Below are 14,296 nucleotides of genomic sequence, written 5' to 3'. Positions count from 1 at the left end.
AATAGATCAGGGCTTGAATGAGCATGGTTTATTTAGTTTATAAATTATCAGCAGTTCTAAGGGATGTTGATATATGGGTGTATTATCTTATTTATTTCCAATGCATTCATCATTTCATTGGTTCATTAGCAAATAGTTCCGAGCATATGCACATTCTAGAAGTCGGGTATGTAAGTATGTTAAGAGAAGTGATGAATGTCTGAGGATTGGTCATAGTTCTGAGGTTAACCTGTAGAAATGTGTCATTCAAAACTAACCATGCTAGATGTTTCTCTTATGTTAGACTAGCATTGCATAAGTTCGATGTATTTTCACTATCTAGTCCTTACATAGAGAAGTAATGAATGTCGAGGTTAAACCTCGAGAAATGTTTTATTTGGTGAGGCTTGTAACGGGTTGGCAAATGGATTATGTACCAAATAAAGTGAAACTGAATGCAATTTTGTTTGGACATTCGGCCTAAATAAATGGAGACTAAATATTTGATTCACGGCCCAAGTAAGGAAAGGTCCAACTTAATTGGGTCGACATTTGGACCAATACGTTCGGGCAGGCCTTTTTATCGGGACAAATAATCTTGTCTCGGGCTTTTTTTAATGAGCCCTAATCCTGTCTAAAATTTAATGGGCATGCTCTAGGCCCGAGATAATAGTCCTGATCAAGATAATGGGCCTGCCTTTGTCCGAAATCAAATGGGTCTGCCTTGGGCCCAAGATGAACGTACATAAATTGGCCCACGAAGATTGGGCCTGTCTTTAGACCATGCTAATTGGGCTCGCAATGGGCCAAATTCAATGGGCCTATACGTGGGCCAAATTAAATGTGCCTGCCTTTGGGCCAAGTAGATTGGGTATGAATGGGCTTGCAATGGGCTAAGTAAATTGGGCCCAAGATGAATTGGCCCGCCTTCGGGCCAGTTTAAATGGGCCTGTACTTGGGCCAAGTTAATGGACCTAATTAAATGGGCCAGTTTTGGCCCATAACGAGTAGGAATAACGCGGGTTCAAGATAAATGGCCTTCCAATGGGCCCAACATGAATGGGCCTAAAATTGGCCCAGGTTTAACGAACCAGTAATATCGGCTGCCCTTACCCCAAGATTAATGGTCTAACCCTGGCTAAAATAAGCTGGGCCTATCTTTTGTCCAATTAAATGGCCTGCTAGTGTGGCCCAAATTAAATGTGCTCTATAGGCCTAAATAAAAGATCCTCACTATGGGTATTGGGTCCAAGTTTCTTAAATTGTAAATATAGGTCGGACCTAGTTAACAACAGGATTAGGGCCCAAATGAGGAAATGTCTAAATCAGCCTCATCAAGTTTATAATTGGGATATATATGGCCCTTGGCCCATTACAGCTAGATTGTTAAAGGCCCGAAGCCCAGAAACACCATAAGAACAAGGCTCAGATGAAGTCAAACCAAACTAAACCAAATGAGCCCCAACAAGGTGCTTCTAGGAGTCTTTTTCTAGGAGTCTTAGTTCCATATGGACCTAAGCTGAATTTAAGCATGCCTGAGGCGCAACTTTAATATACCTAAATCGAACAAAATATTTACAGTTTCAATTGCAGCTTAAAGAGCTAACAAAAATGACTTAAATAGCCCAATAAGAGGCAACTTTCACCTTACCGGCCCAGCCCCAATGATTATCATAACAAAGTTTACTGAACATCTTCTAAATATCAGATTTCATCTTTCAAAAACATTTCCAACCGTGCAGAATAGTATTTTGAGTTTCTTCAATTCTTTTTTGTCCGAAGTACAGAATCAACCATAAATATTTAAGGTAGTTAATCTTGGCACATTCACATAGAAAATTGCATTACAGAGAAGGCAAGCCAGCATTCTTATAACAGGCAGATCGCAACATAGAAGTACCACATAATTAAAAACAGCATAAGAATACAGTACTCCCTTTAATTCACACCTTACCGGAACCCCAAAAACCCAGACTAAAAATAACAAAAGAATCATATGCTAACAGGGCAAGTTTTCACCGCCACCAAACAAATAATAAACAACACATGATTGCATGAAAATAGTTATATGCAGCTTTTCAGTTAATGAAAAATGCTTCCACAATAATATGCAAGGTCACTACAACGTTTTCTCAAATGCGCTACTTTAAAACTTGGCAGTTGGTCACAAACGCACAAGCAATAGTTAGTCATACGCTGACATTACATGTTATAGAGTTCGCAGAACAATCAAGAATTTGCCTTTTAATTAAATATAATTGAATTTCTTACTTTTATCACAAAAAAAAACAACCATTAATATTCTTCCCACGCTTTCAACTTTGATATCCCTTTCTAACAACCTTACAGTCAACATATTGGGCTTCGTGAGTTCAAAATTCTTAAAATCATGTTCTATACTTCTATCCAAGCAGTAAACCAGTTTGATTTACTTACCTGATTTCACTAATGATGAGTTAAGCACATTGGGCAAAAACTAAAAAGAAACCCTCAACTGTATAATATATCGAGAAATTTGGAAAGATTTACCTTCAGACATCTGCAAAAGGTCCATCATCTGGAAAACTTCACGTGCCTTGCTAAAATACAATACAGGATCCAAGCAAATATTAGAAAGTTCTTGAGACAGCACAAGATGATTAATAATCGCACTTGTTTTAAAATATTATAAAAATTCAGTTCACTGACCACTGGATGTCCCCAGATGAACTCACCTCCAAACGTTCTCTATAAGCTTTACCCCTTCAATAAAGAACCATGACAAAGGATATTACACCAAAACCTGAGAAGTACAAATATGTTGCTTGAATTAGAAAATAATGTGCACAATCAAAAAAATTCTCTCTTGAAATTTCAGGATTTTGATCACCTTCGCAAAGTATCTATCAGGACCCTTAGATTGGATAGATAATAGGAAGGGCAGTATGCACTTGCCAAAATTTATATAAGCAAATGACAAGATATACAACAATATATAAAAAAAAAATCATAGAAAGTGTCCAAACGTCAGAGCCTTCTTTTACACACTTGCTTTGTTTTCAGGAAGCACAACATCAAGTTAAGGGATTATGATCATAGCAGTGCTCTTTTTCATGAAGGAAGTCCTTTAGGATTTCTCTTTGCCTAATATTGAGAATAACAAAGGAAAATTGTTAAACAAGATGGTTGCAAATTGTCAAGTTTCTTGCTTTTCGAATGTTTTGTAACTTTGTAACTTATCAATTATTCTAAGGTCATGCAACTAATCGACGACAAGTTTAAATTAATCACAAAAAAATGAAGTCTCATTTCTTTTACCAAATAACTTGCTTGAATTAGCCAATTTTTCAGATTTTCATATGTTCTACCGAAGTATAAAAATATCATGCTTTAAGTTTCAAATAGCATCAGAAAATCTCCTTAGAATTTAACGAAAACATCAATAAATGCTACATAGAATCCTGCATCCTCAGACTTCATCATTTTACATCAAATAGAAATTCAAAATTCAAGATGTATACAAATGTAGGAGTCCTTTTTTTCATCATCCTCCTCGAAACAAAAGCACATAAACATTAAAAAAGAGAGTCAAAACCACTGATGAAGAAGATACTTTCAATGGTCCTGTGATTTGAATCATAACAAATCACAACACATATAACACAAAACTGAAAATCTCAAAAATTAAACAAGGAGAGAAGTGTGAACTATTGTTGTATTCTAGCTAATTCATCATGGGACTTTCAACTCTTGCTCCTGCACAAGTCTGATCAACTCAGGATCCATCATTTTGTAAAACATTCTCTCCCCTAATTAGGCTCATTATCAATCACTAACAACAATTTGGTGTTTTCGAGAATCTAATATTGGACTTAATCTTTTATTTTCTTTTCCTATCTTTACGAGAGAGAATTTTGGGCAATCAAATTATGACAAGCACAAAGAAGCAGTTTTATTATTTCACTAGAATAGCCCATGACATTAATATAGTCACATTTCAAAACAGTTGAACGATAAAAGAAACCTAAAAAGCCCTACGAGATAAGGAAGAAAGAGGAATGTAGGAGACAAAGCAAAATATGCATTGATAGGAACCACAATCTGAAACTCGGAGGCGGCTGCAAGGCCTTGATGATTGTGGACTCGGAAATCCTGTTAAAATTACAACAATTGAACGATATACAAAGAAACACCTAAAAACACATAAGAGAAGACAAGAGGAATCTTAGACAAAGCTGAAGAAACATACGCACGAAAAAGAGTCCGCTGCTCAAAGACGTAAAGGGAACCACTGCCAGATACTCGGAGGAGGCTACAAGGGCCGGATGATCTTCGACTCAGACATCCTGCCTGAATCAAAACAATTGAAAGACAAAGGAAAACCTAAAAACGCAGATAAAACAAGTAGGATATGGAAAGAGAAAAAGACGCTTACGCACGATAAAGAATCCGGCGTCCGATTACGAACCTAGGTGGCGACTACGAGGTCCGAATGATCGTCTACTCGGAGATCCGGCTTGAACCAGAGAAGTACGGAACCAGCGCGGAGAGAAATAACTGCGTCCGAGTAGGGAGATCGAGAATAGAAAATCAGAACGACAAAAAGCTCGTTATAAGGATAGTGGCAATGAAAGCAGTGACGGAGTTCAATTGCTAGGTTTTCACAAGCGATTAGGGTTGCGCACAGCGCGCCTTTGTGTGAGAATGAGAGACTCAGAAGATTGTGGAGAGGAAAAATTGGGGGGAAAGCGCAGGGGAGCGAAACGAACCACGACAGGGTAGATGTCTAAAACAGTAAAAAGCGAAAGATCTGAGTCGGTGACGGCTTAAGGTTTACGCAAAAGCGCGGAGCACAGACCAAATGGGCCACGGTTCCTCTTGCATGATTTATGGGCCGCAGTGCACACACCAACAAGTACCGGGCCATTAGTTGAGCCCAGATTTTGCCCATTCGATACAAAAACAAAATTAAAAATAAAGGTTTCTGAAGTTCTAAATCAAATCAAATGATGCTCCATTGCTCCGTTCCCCTCCTCTCCTCCCCTGACCTTTGATTCTTTGAAGCGACGACAGCAATGCTTTCTCTACAAACCCAGCCCAAACCCTTCCTTAACCCTCAAAGCCCGCTTAAACCCTTCACTCCCAGAACCCTAAAGCCAAACAAATCCCGCTTCTCTACCGCCATTCACTCTCTCCTCCAATACAACCGCAAGCCCCAGCTTGCCGGCGAGACCCCTCGCGTTGTCGTCATAACCTCCGGTAAAGGTGGCGTTGGAAAGACCACCACCACTGCCAATATCGGTCTCTCCCTAGCTCGTCTTGGATTCTCTGTTGTTGCCATCGACGCCGACGTCGGCCTCCGCAACCTCGACCTCCTCCTTGGGCTTGAAAATCGCGTCAATTACACCGTCGTAGAGGTCCTGAACGGAGATTGCCGCCTCGATCAGGCCCTGGTCCGCGACAAGCGTTGGTCCAACTTCGAGCTTCTCTGCATTTCCAAGCCCCGCTCGAAGCTCCCGCTAGGGTTTGGTGGCAGGGCCCTCGTCTGGCTAGTTGATGCACTAAAACAGAAACCCGAGGGCTGCCCTGATTTCATCCTTATTGATTGCCCTGCCGGAATTGACGCCGGATTCATTACCGCCATCACACCAGCTAATGAAGCCGTATTAGTTACAACTCCAGATATCACGGCTTTGCGTGACGCGGATAGGGTGACTGGGTTGCTTGAATGTGACGGGATTAGGGACGTAAAGATGATTGTGAATCGAGTAAGGACTGATATGATTAAAGGGGAGGATATGATGTCAGTGTTGGATGTGCAGGAGATGCTGGGGTTGGCGTTGCTTGGGGTTATACCTGAGGATTCAGAGGTGATAAGGAGTACAAATAGAGGTTACCCTCTTGTGTTGAATAAGCCTCCGACTTTGGCCGGGCTTGCGTTTGAGCAGGCAGCATGGAGGCTCGTTGAGCAGGACAGTATGAAGGCTGTAATGGTCGAGGAGGAGCCCAAGAAACGAGGGTTTTTCTCCTTTTTTGGTGGATAGAGATTGAATGAAGCCAATGTGGGTGAGTTGCTGTTCTCTTTGGCTGCAAGCTTGTGGTCAATTTTGGATGCTGTGTACACTGAGTATGTGATTCTTTCGGGTGATTATGTTGAGTAGTAGATTTTTTGATGTTAGCTTTACCCTTTTTTAGTCCTTTTTTGTCGCCATAAAATAGCTCCAAACTAGCTTAGCTGCATTTCTGTGCTTTCCGTATGAGGATCATGTTTCTGGTTAAAGATTGGTATTTGTATTTTTCCAATTTGGAAAGAAATCTTAATCGTATCTGTGAATATTTTGAATTGCCAAGTTTTCATGCCTTTCTTTTATAGTGACATTGCTGTGTTTTGCTTACATGTATTTAGCATGTCCTGTTCTCCTAATTTGAGCGTTCATTCTATCATATTAGAGAGAGAGACGGATTGTTTGTTCGCGTTGACATTGCTTCACTCCTAATGGCCAAGTTTAGTGTTGTCGCAAGAATTATATGTGGAGCTCTATATATAGATTCTAACAACTTGAACTGAATCTGCAATTTGATTTGCAATCGTAGTTGGACTCTTAAGGGACTCTATTGTATCTTTGTTGATTGCTCACATGATTATGTTGGATCGTTAGGATTATGCTGTACTGGTTGTTAATTAGTTGGTGGCCTTATTACATCAAGAAGAACTTTTTTTAAGAGAAAGATGGTTCACCGGGAGTGGAAAGAAAACAAGTAAAGCATTTCGAAGGGGACATACCAGCTATGTTTTCTGAATCATCCTCTCAATAGCGCAAAAACTTGTGCTGGCGAAACTTCTTTATTAGCTTCTTTTTATCACCCCCATCCCCAAAGCTTTTCTATACGTAGAATTGCCTTGTGTGCTACTTGTCTTTCATTGCTTAATGCTTGGGTTTGAATCATAGTTCCATTTAAGATTAGATGATTCTTTCTAACCGAAGTGATGGGCAATTTTCACTCTCTTTGAGATAAATAGTGTGTGATAACAGGGACATGATTCTGATGTTGTTTGTAAGAGTATAGATTTACTCTAATACCGCATTAATGAACTCTGCTAATTAGCCCTTGTATATGTCATTCTGAGTTTCCGTACCTTACTTGAAAGCCCAACTTGAATCGCTTAGATATTTATGACGGGGCATTTGGTTCATAATTGTGTGAGGTGAGTATGAAATGAGGAGAAAATGAGTGTAAGGTGAGTGTGAGATGAGTATGGGGTAAGTGAGCATGCGTGTGAGAATACTAATAGTACAATTTTCATATTACCATTTTTTATTTTTAGAAAATAAAACAATATTTTATAACAAGTGTAAAAGAGTATTTTACACATCAAAACTCATTCTTCATTATGGAGAATAATCATTCTCATTATTTTGGTGAACTTAGCTATTCTCCCTTGGAGAGAATAGATAATGGAATGAGTTTGGGATTTCACATTCTAAAACTCAACCAAACAAGAGAATATACTAGTCACACCATCACTCCCCTCAAAATACCAACCAAATGCCCCGTAAGATTCTCTATGTGATTGAACAAAACTAGGTTTTTGGACCTCATTTTGGTATGAAATGTTTTACTGATGCTAAATGTGATTTGCCATTTGCCGGAGAAGGAGCTTGATTTGGAAATGGGCTGGGATGGAACTTTCGTAATCAATGCTTTTGACCCCAACTAACCCAAAGTATTGAGCCTAATGATCTCAAACATGTTATTGCCCAATAAGGCTTGTTGTGGGCCAACCAATATTCACATGGGCCTAACATACTTGTCATGTGGCCCATAAAACACAGTAGTGATGAAGTAGAGAAATGCACGTGGAAACCAATTTCACCCAAAAAGAAATCATATTGGGGGATTTCGTGACAACATTATGTCATGTGCACTTTTTAGGTTAAGGTCAAAAAGCGACATTAAATCAAATAATATCTCGTATTGCTGTCAAAAATTATATTGCTTTAATAGCCAACCTATCTAAACCTATCTAATTAACCAGATAGGTTAATTTAATGTTGTCAAATTTTAATAAATCATTGTGAATAGCAACGTGGGATATATGTTTTACTAGGATTGGACAAGCATTTGGAGATCATGATTTAAGCTACATGTTAATCCATTTGACTTAACAAAGTGAAAGTGCATGGGCCACTAAGATCCCCCTTTAATCATATTATGGATTTTATTTTGTGAGCATATATTAATGTGGATATTGATAGGCATAGGACTTACACGTAACCCATGACAAAACAAGGTGGAAGGTTCAAAAAGAGACGCAAACACCATGGTGGGTTTGGGTTTGTGTCATTTAATTGGACTCTATTTTTGGGCGGCTAAGGTTAATTATTTTGTTTAAAGTCCTATTCTATTTATAGTATGGTATGCTCCAAAATAATACTATCATTTTTAATTCAATTTTATTGGCTATGGTATGACTATACTTTAAAAAAAAAAAGAAGTAATTATGGATGATTTTTAGTGACCCAGCCATAAATATGAGTTGCCAATCAATTACTCAATAGTCGCACACCCGAGTCACTAGTTAAAATGATAAAGATGGTGTGTATCACCATGGTGATCAGGATTCGAATCACTCATCGGTTTAATATATATATATAATCACGTGGGGAAGAGAGATTCCATAGATGATGTTCTTAGTGCAAATGAATATTCGAATAGCTTGAGCTATTGACTATTGAGAGAGTGGATTTATTCATTAACTAAGACACATTTTGGTGAAGGCCGGTTTGACCATACAAGAAGAAGGTGGGAATCAAGTAACAGATTCATTGGCTACATCTGGAGTGAATAGGTCAGCAGATTTCATTGTATGGATGTATAATGCCAACAAGTCTGTGCACACCTCGTGGTGTATTCGACTTTTAAGACCAAAACTTCTATACTGAACTATCAAAATATACCTAACCACAACAGAGGACAAGTTCTGATTCAATTGTTATTCTGATGGAAATTCAAGTTCGAACACATCAAAGAAATTATTCGCTTTGAGTCATGGGCTAGCACAGATTTGTTATTCATCCCAAAGGACACCCAAGCTTTTGTGGAAGGGAAAGAATGCACATTATGCAAAAACAACACGCGCGTAGAGCGGAGGTTGTCGTTTGAATCCAGTCTTACTTTATTTTTGGCCCATCAGACCGTGAGCAGAGCGGAGGCTGTCGTCTATATTTCCCGAAGCAAACCGGTGGGGGGGGGCGATTCACTCCTAAGGAGACCCGGACTACTCTGGACTTGACATTCCATAATCCAAACTCTTTTTTTGTTCCATTTGTTCTTCATTGGTAATTATTTTCGGATTGATTACTATCGATAATATGATAAAGTTGTTCCCTCAGATTAATTTCATTATTGCAGTACGTTTTAGTTTTTGGTACATAAACACCCACTTGATTCATAATAATTTTTACTTATATACCACTTGTTTGGAATCGAACCCGCATCATTGGCTTAGAAAGCTAACGATGTATTTCATTAATGTGTATTTGCTTTATTGGAAGTGATTGAAGCAAAATTAAAGTAGTCATTTTGAGTTGTTCTTTTGGCTAATAAGGCCAAGTGGTCGCATTACCTTCCAAAATAAACAGCTTTCTTCGGATTAAGCTTAATTACACGCAAAAAACATCACTCAACTCTTCTTTTTGGGTTTTTGTTAGTGTCTATATCAAACACACTTTCTAAGACTGGAATGTATTGTCTTCTTTACTTGTAAGCAACATATTCGTGTATCAAAACAATTTCTTTCATTAGTATCACCAATGCATGAGTTTAGGACCCCCAACTTCTTTGTTTACCAAAATTCAATGCTTTATTTGCTATGTAGTGCTAGGTATCCCATGTCTTTTAAACGAAATTTTAAAACATTTTAATCCTCAAAATACACGTTAAATTTTTTTTTAAAAAAAAACTACATATTCAGAATCAACGCATAAAACTTTTTCTAACAAGATTTATTGTTGATGAGTTTTATTAGGTAAATCTTAATTCCATTGTTTTTTCCAATGAAATTTCAAAAACAAATGAAAACATGAATTCAGAACTAATATAATGAATTTTAAACTGTGATTTATAAAACAATAGAATCTATGTTAAAACAATAAATTTTGAACAATGAATTCTGAGATAAAAGAGTAGAAATAAAACTATCAATGGAATAAATCTGTTGGGCTCCCATAGGCTACCAAACAGATGAACTACATGTCATTTTCAATTTGCTACTCTCCTGTCTACCAAATTGAAGTTATTTTTCTGCATTTTCTCGACCTAACTTGTTAGCCTTCCCTTGAATTAAGTCTATTTTTGGTTATGGTTTTCTGTATTTACGTCTATGTTAGGTGAACCTGACACTTTGTAATTGCATGCCAAACCCAATAAGTTTGGCTTGCATTGTCCTCTTTTCAAGGAAACAAAATTTTTATGCAGCGGCCACATCAACATATTTCATCACTGTTTCAACTAATAGATATCATAGACTAACTAAATTTGGTAAGATCCACATCCTGCTATGACGTAGGCAGAACAACAAACGAATTAAATTAATGTTTGATTAATGATAAACATTGGAATCCACAAAAAATTGAGAGGAAATTTTCTAGCGTTTTGATATATTTCATAAAACTAGAATATAATGACTACTAAGGTCGGCTACAATCATAAATGAAGTAAAATGTGAAAACATGAAATTACTAAAATGTCCCTAAAAACGATCCATTTGAGACCCTAAACAATAGAAAACGATCCATTTGTAGGCAACTAATCCTACTCAACATGATGTTTTTCATCAAATTCTGACAAACGTTGCAAATTTCAATCCTACTAATCCGTATTATTGTAATTAAAACACACTTCCCAAATGGTCCTATATCATGCTATTTACCATGGTGCGTGGTGAAAATGGATCAAGTCGATCCAAATACCTGAAATACCTGAAAATTCACATAGAGCAAAAAATAGGCAATTATCCACCTTATAAAATCCCAATCCAAGAGGCTCGAGTCTCGAGAGTCGAGACCCTTGAGAGGACGAGGTTGAAAACCACAAGGCCAGAGTCTTAGGACTCTCATGCTTGATGATGACCCGAGACTTATTGGAACTTTTGGGGGAGTAGACCTAAGGCAAGTAGAGATGTTATATCAGAATGTTTGGGCGGATGCTTTCGTCAAATGAGCCACGACTAGGAGACTCTCCGACAGCATTCTTAATTATTTTCTCACGAAGTTTCAGTGTTGGTTGGATAGTGATTATGATCCTCCAGATCATTATTTTGGTTTGGATTGGTGTGATTTGTAATCTATTCTTACTTGTGTCCGGAAAAAAAAGAAAAAGAAAGTAGAGATGTTATATCTTATTATGTATGTATAGGGTAATCATTATCCCGAAGAATTTAGTGTTAAAAAAAGGTCCATTGAGTGAGAAGATTGATCACACAACATATTGTTACTTCTACAACTAATCCTTGTTATAACAACATTTTTAGTCAACTGCGTAAGTCTGTACAAGCATCAAGCACACACCATTATGTGGCAGATACATACCACCCACCACACATATTTTTTTTTAGTGCTATTGGACTCAAAACTCAATACACAATTCAACAAGAAAGAGAATGAAACCTCTTTTCCAGCCTAATTTCAAATGCTTTTCCACCTAAATCTTACATCAAAGATCAATTTTCTCATTGCCCAATAGACTTGATAGTTTCTCTACACTGTAATTTGGTCCAAAACTAGTCACCCATGGAGACTAATGGATCCTTAACTCTTATATGACTTGGTTCTTCGCTTGATCTCTTTCTCCAACTCTTCTACTCCTCCCACCTCCGCGAGTTCCTGCAACCCAAAACATTATTTTATTATTTCTACTTCTACAAAACATTTTTAAATGGAGTATCTAATAACATGATTTAAAAAAGGGTGTAGAGTCAAGAGAATCCTCTACCTTTGGTCCAAGAAACAACCCATATGGGACACCATTGAATTTGTCCGAGTGGTGAAGCTACATCCAAAAACAACAAAATCCTTGCCGGTTAGGCACCAAAAACACTTTTTTTTAGGTAAACGGGAGTGGGGGTTTGAACTTGAGTTCCACCCAATTCGAGTATATGAGTTAACCATCTCCGCTAAATAGTTGTGGCTAAAACTTGGTAATACATGATTTACCTGGTGAGCTGCAGCAACTCTACTGAAATAAGGCACGTTGGCAATGGGACCCACTGGGAATCTCTTGTGAACGAGACCATCGTGGACAAACATGTAGGCCATACCAAACACTGTAATTCCAAGCCCCTGCTCCAAGTCAAAAAAGAGAGGTTATTAACAGCATTAACAAATGATGAAACCGCTAATCAAGGATTTAATCAATTTAATAAGAAGAGAGGGGGAGAAGAGAAGGAGACTTACAGCACCAAAACACAAGCCGGGGACAAGGCCTTTGTGAAAGAAACCATATGAGAGAAGAGCTATGGCTGGCACTGCGTTGATAATGGCGAACACATCGTTTAGTTCAAACGGGCCTTCTCTTGGTTTGTGGTGAGACTGCAACGAAATCCCAGAAAATAAATTTCAGTTTGGTTGATGAGAAAATGAGCAATTGAGAAATATTTTCACGGGAGCCAAACAGAGAACGCACCTCGTGCATATGCCACAAGGAGGCGTGCCAGAGAGCCCTGTGCGCCCATCGTGCCCAAAATTCCATACCCACCTGAAAATTGAGGAACAACCCAATTCAATTCCAAGAATCAATTGGTGAAAACGTAATCGTAGCGTCTCTATTCGCAATCAAAACTGAGACTTACAGCAGCACCAACAGAGAGGGCAAATGTACCAAACATTTCAGACAGAGGAACCTCTCCGCCCTATATAAAAGCAATCACAATTACAAACCATTTATATATACATGTATACACATATATGTTCAGTTCATATAAAGAGATTGATTGATTGTGTACCTCCATTTGCCAAGCGAACCTGGAATAAACCGCCATGACAGCCATGGAAGTGATCCCAAAACTGGACATGACAGCTGCAACGAGATACGTGAACCGCTCCGATTCCTTTCTAGCTAATCGTTCAGCGACGCGAGGGGTCAAGATCTGGGGAATGGAATGCTCCGAGTTTTCTTCCTTCTCGTTTTGAGCCTCGATCTGGGGGACGCCCTGTTTCTTGTCCTCCACCACAAAACAGATCGCTAAGCTTGGTCTCTTCGAAATCTTATTGAAAATTTTGTTTCGGAAGCGGATTGAAGGGCTGAAAAATGGGGTGAAATTGGGTTTCGAAGCAAGGTGGGTGAGAGGGAGGAACCGCAAGGATTCGGAGGCCGTGGCGGTCGAGAGACTAGCCGCCATGAGAGGAGGTGGAGATGAAGCACGAAATTTGTAGCACGAAGCAAGGCAAGACAACGAGTGAGTAGAGACTACAGAGTTCCAGCCTTTCAGGTCGACTCTAGCAGGCTGGCTGGGCTTTTCGACTGAAGGTTTAAATGCACGAAAACCACATCTTCAGTATGTGGATATTGACGGAATTAAATATTTTGTTTCCAAACAGAGGACGCACGAAAAGAAATTACCCCTTCTTTTCCCCTAAATTACAAGAATAACACTCTAAAAGTACAAAAAAATAATCGTCGTTTATATATTTTCTTATTAAAACAAGTATCTTACAGCACAAATATATTCATGAGTGGGATTGACGAGTAATCTGGTTGACAGGATAAGACTTTGGTGATTGTAGTTTGTAGGCTCAAATTACAATAGTTGAAAGTCAAAGTGAATCTCTTGTAATATGTAAGACAAGTGAATAAAGGTAATTGGAAATCTTTAATACCGAGAGGGTTTAACAAAAAGCTCTAACGATCTAGTCAGTAAACTTGAATATCAAGAATGTGCATTAGAATGCAGGTAAGCTTACTGTTAGTTGAGATTCTTAAGACGAATTTACGAAGAAACACGGTTACACACTTGCACCAACGAAAGAGAGTAGGTACAAAGTGTGTTTTTATTTAGGTGGCTTAGTGTATATTTAGGTATGAACATGTATATAATTGTATTTTAATTTATTTATGTATAATTATATAAGTATGTATGTATATGTATATGTATGTATGCATGTATCCATATATATATGTGCGTGTATATATGTGTAAGTATATATATATATATAATTACCAAACATTTGGGGGGACTACAGCCTAGTGTAGTCCCCCCTAAATCCGCCCTTGAGTGTAATGGACTTACTTTCTTCAAGAAGATGGTCGGGTGTTTATATGAAGGAGAAACGATCATTGG

General features: G+C 38.2%; 2 protein-coding genes and 1 long non-coding RNA gene across 5 annotated transcripts; 1 reads left to right on the top strand and 2 right to left on the bottom strand.

Moving 5' to 3' along the window:
- Nucleotides 1-1,823: 1,823 nt before the first annotated feature.
- LOC119985981 lies at nucleotides 1,824-4,736 on the bottom strand. 3 transcript variants are annotated; one of them, XR_005465185.1, is made up of 5 exons: nucleotides 4,427-4,736; nucleotides 4,208-4,308; nucleotides 2,985-3,102; nucleotides 2,694-2,761; nucleotides 1,824-2,558 (listed from the first exon to the last, which is right to left on the bottom strand). It is a non-coding gene; the product is annotated as an uncharacterized LOC119985981 (long non-coding RNA). The 3 variants fall into 3 exon arrangements; XR_005465184.1 differs by having other exon boundaries at nucleotides 1,824-2,761; nucleotides 4,427-4,735; XR_005465186.1 differs by lacking the exon at nucleotides 2,985-3,102 and having other exon boundaries at nucleotides 4,427-4,730.
- A 91-nt stretch (nucleotides 4,737-4,827) lies between these two features.
- Nucleotides 4,828-6,308, top strand: LOC119985980 (putative septum site-determining protein minD homolog, chloroplastic). The gene has a single exon (XM_038830490.1). The coding sequence runs from the start codon at nucleotides 5,034-5,036 to the stop codon at nucleotides 6,000-6,002; it is 969 nt and encodes a 322-aa protein (XP_038686418.1). The 5' UTR covers nucleotides 4,828-5,033; the 3' UTR covers nucleotides 6,003-6,308.
- Nucleotides 6,309-11,445: 5,137 nt separating this feature from the next.
- Nucleotides 11,446-13,507, bottom strand: LOC119985905 (beta-carotene hydroxylase 2, chloroplastic-like). Its single transcript, XM_038830374.1, has 7 exons — nucleotides 12,962-13,507; nucleotides 12,809-12,868; nucleotides 12,643-12,714; nucleotides 12,414-12,548; nucleotides 12,174-12,299; nucleotides 11,953-12,009; nucleotides 11,446-11,843 (listed from the first exon to the last, which is right to left on the bottom strand). Exons 1-7 carry the CDS (start codon nucleotides 13,355-13,357, stop codon nucleotides 11,769-11,771), a joined length of 921 nt encoding a protein of 306 aa, XP_038686302.1. The 5' UTR covers nucleotides 13,358-13,507; the 3' UTR covers nucleotides 11,446-11,768.
- Between the last annotated feature and the right edge of the window lie 789 nt (nucleotides 13,508-14,296).

Source organism: Tripterygium wilfordii, chromosome 19, assembly GCF_013401445.1.
Source record: "Tripterygium wilfordii isolate XIE 37 chromosome 19, ASM1340144v1, whole genome shotgun sequence".
Classification (NCBI taxonomy): Eukaryota; Viridiplantae; Streptophyta; class Magnoliopsida; order Celastrales; family Celastraceae; genus Tripterygium; species Tripterygium wilfordii.
Note: the sequence above shows the minus strand (reverse complement) of the source record. Positions and strands in the feature narration are given on the sequence as shown.

What these genes read in the sequence shown, in the direction of transcription:
- LOC119985980 (XM_038830490.1), top strand. Translation starts at nt 5,034, where the DNA reads ATGCTTTCTCTACAAACCCAGCCCAAACCCTTCCTTAACCCTCAAAGC.
- LOC119985905 (XM_038830374.1), bottom strand. Translation starts at nt 13,357, where the DNA reads ATGGCGGCTAGTCTCTCGACCGCCACGGCCTCCGAATCCTTGCGGTTC. An exon ending in GAGTTGCTGCAGCTCACCAG is followed by an intron (nt 12,010 to 12,173) that starts GTAAATCATGTA and finishes TTTTGGATGTAG; the next exon opens with CTTCACCACTCGGACAAATT. An exon ending in GGTTGTTTCTTGGACCAAAG is followed by an intron (nt 11,844 to 11,952) that starts GTAGAGGATTCT and finishes TTTGGGTTGCAG; the next exon opens with GAACTCGCGGAGGTGGGAGG.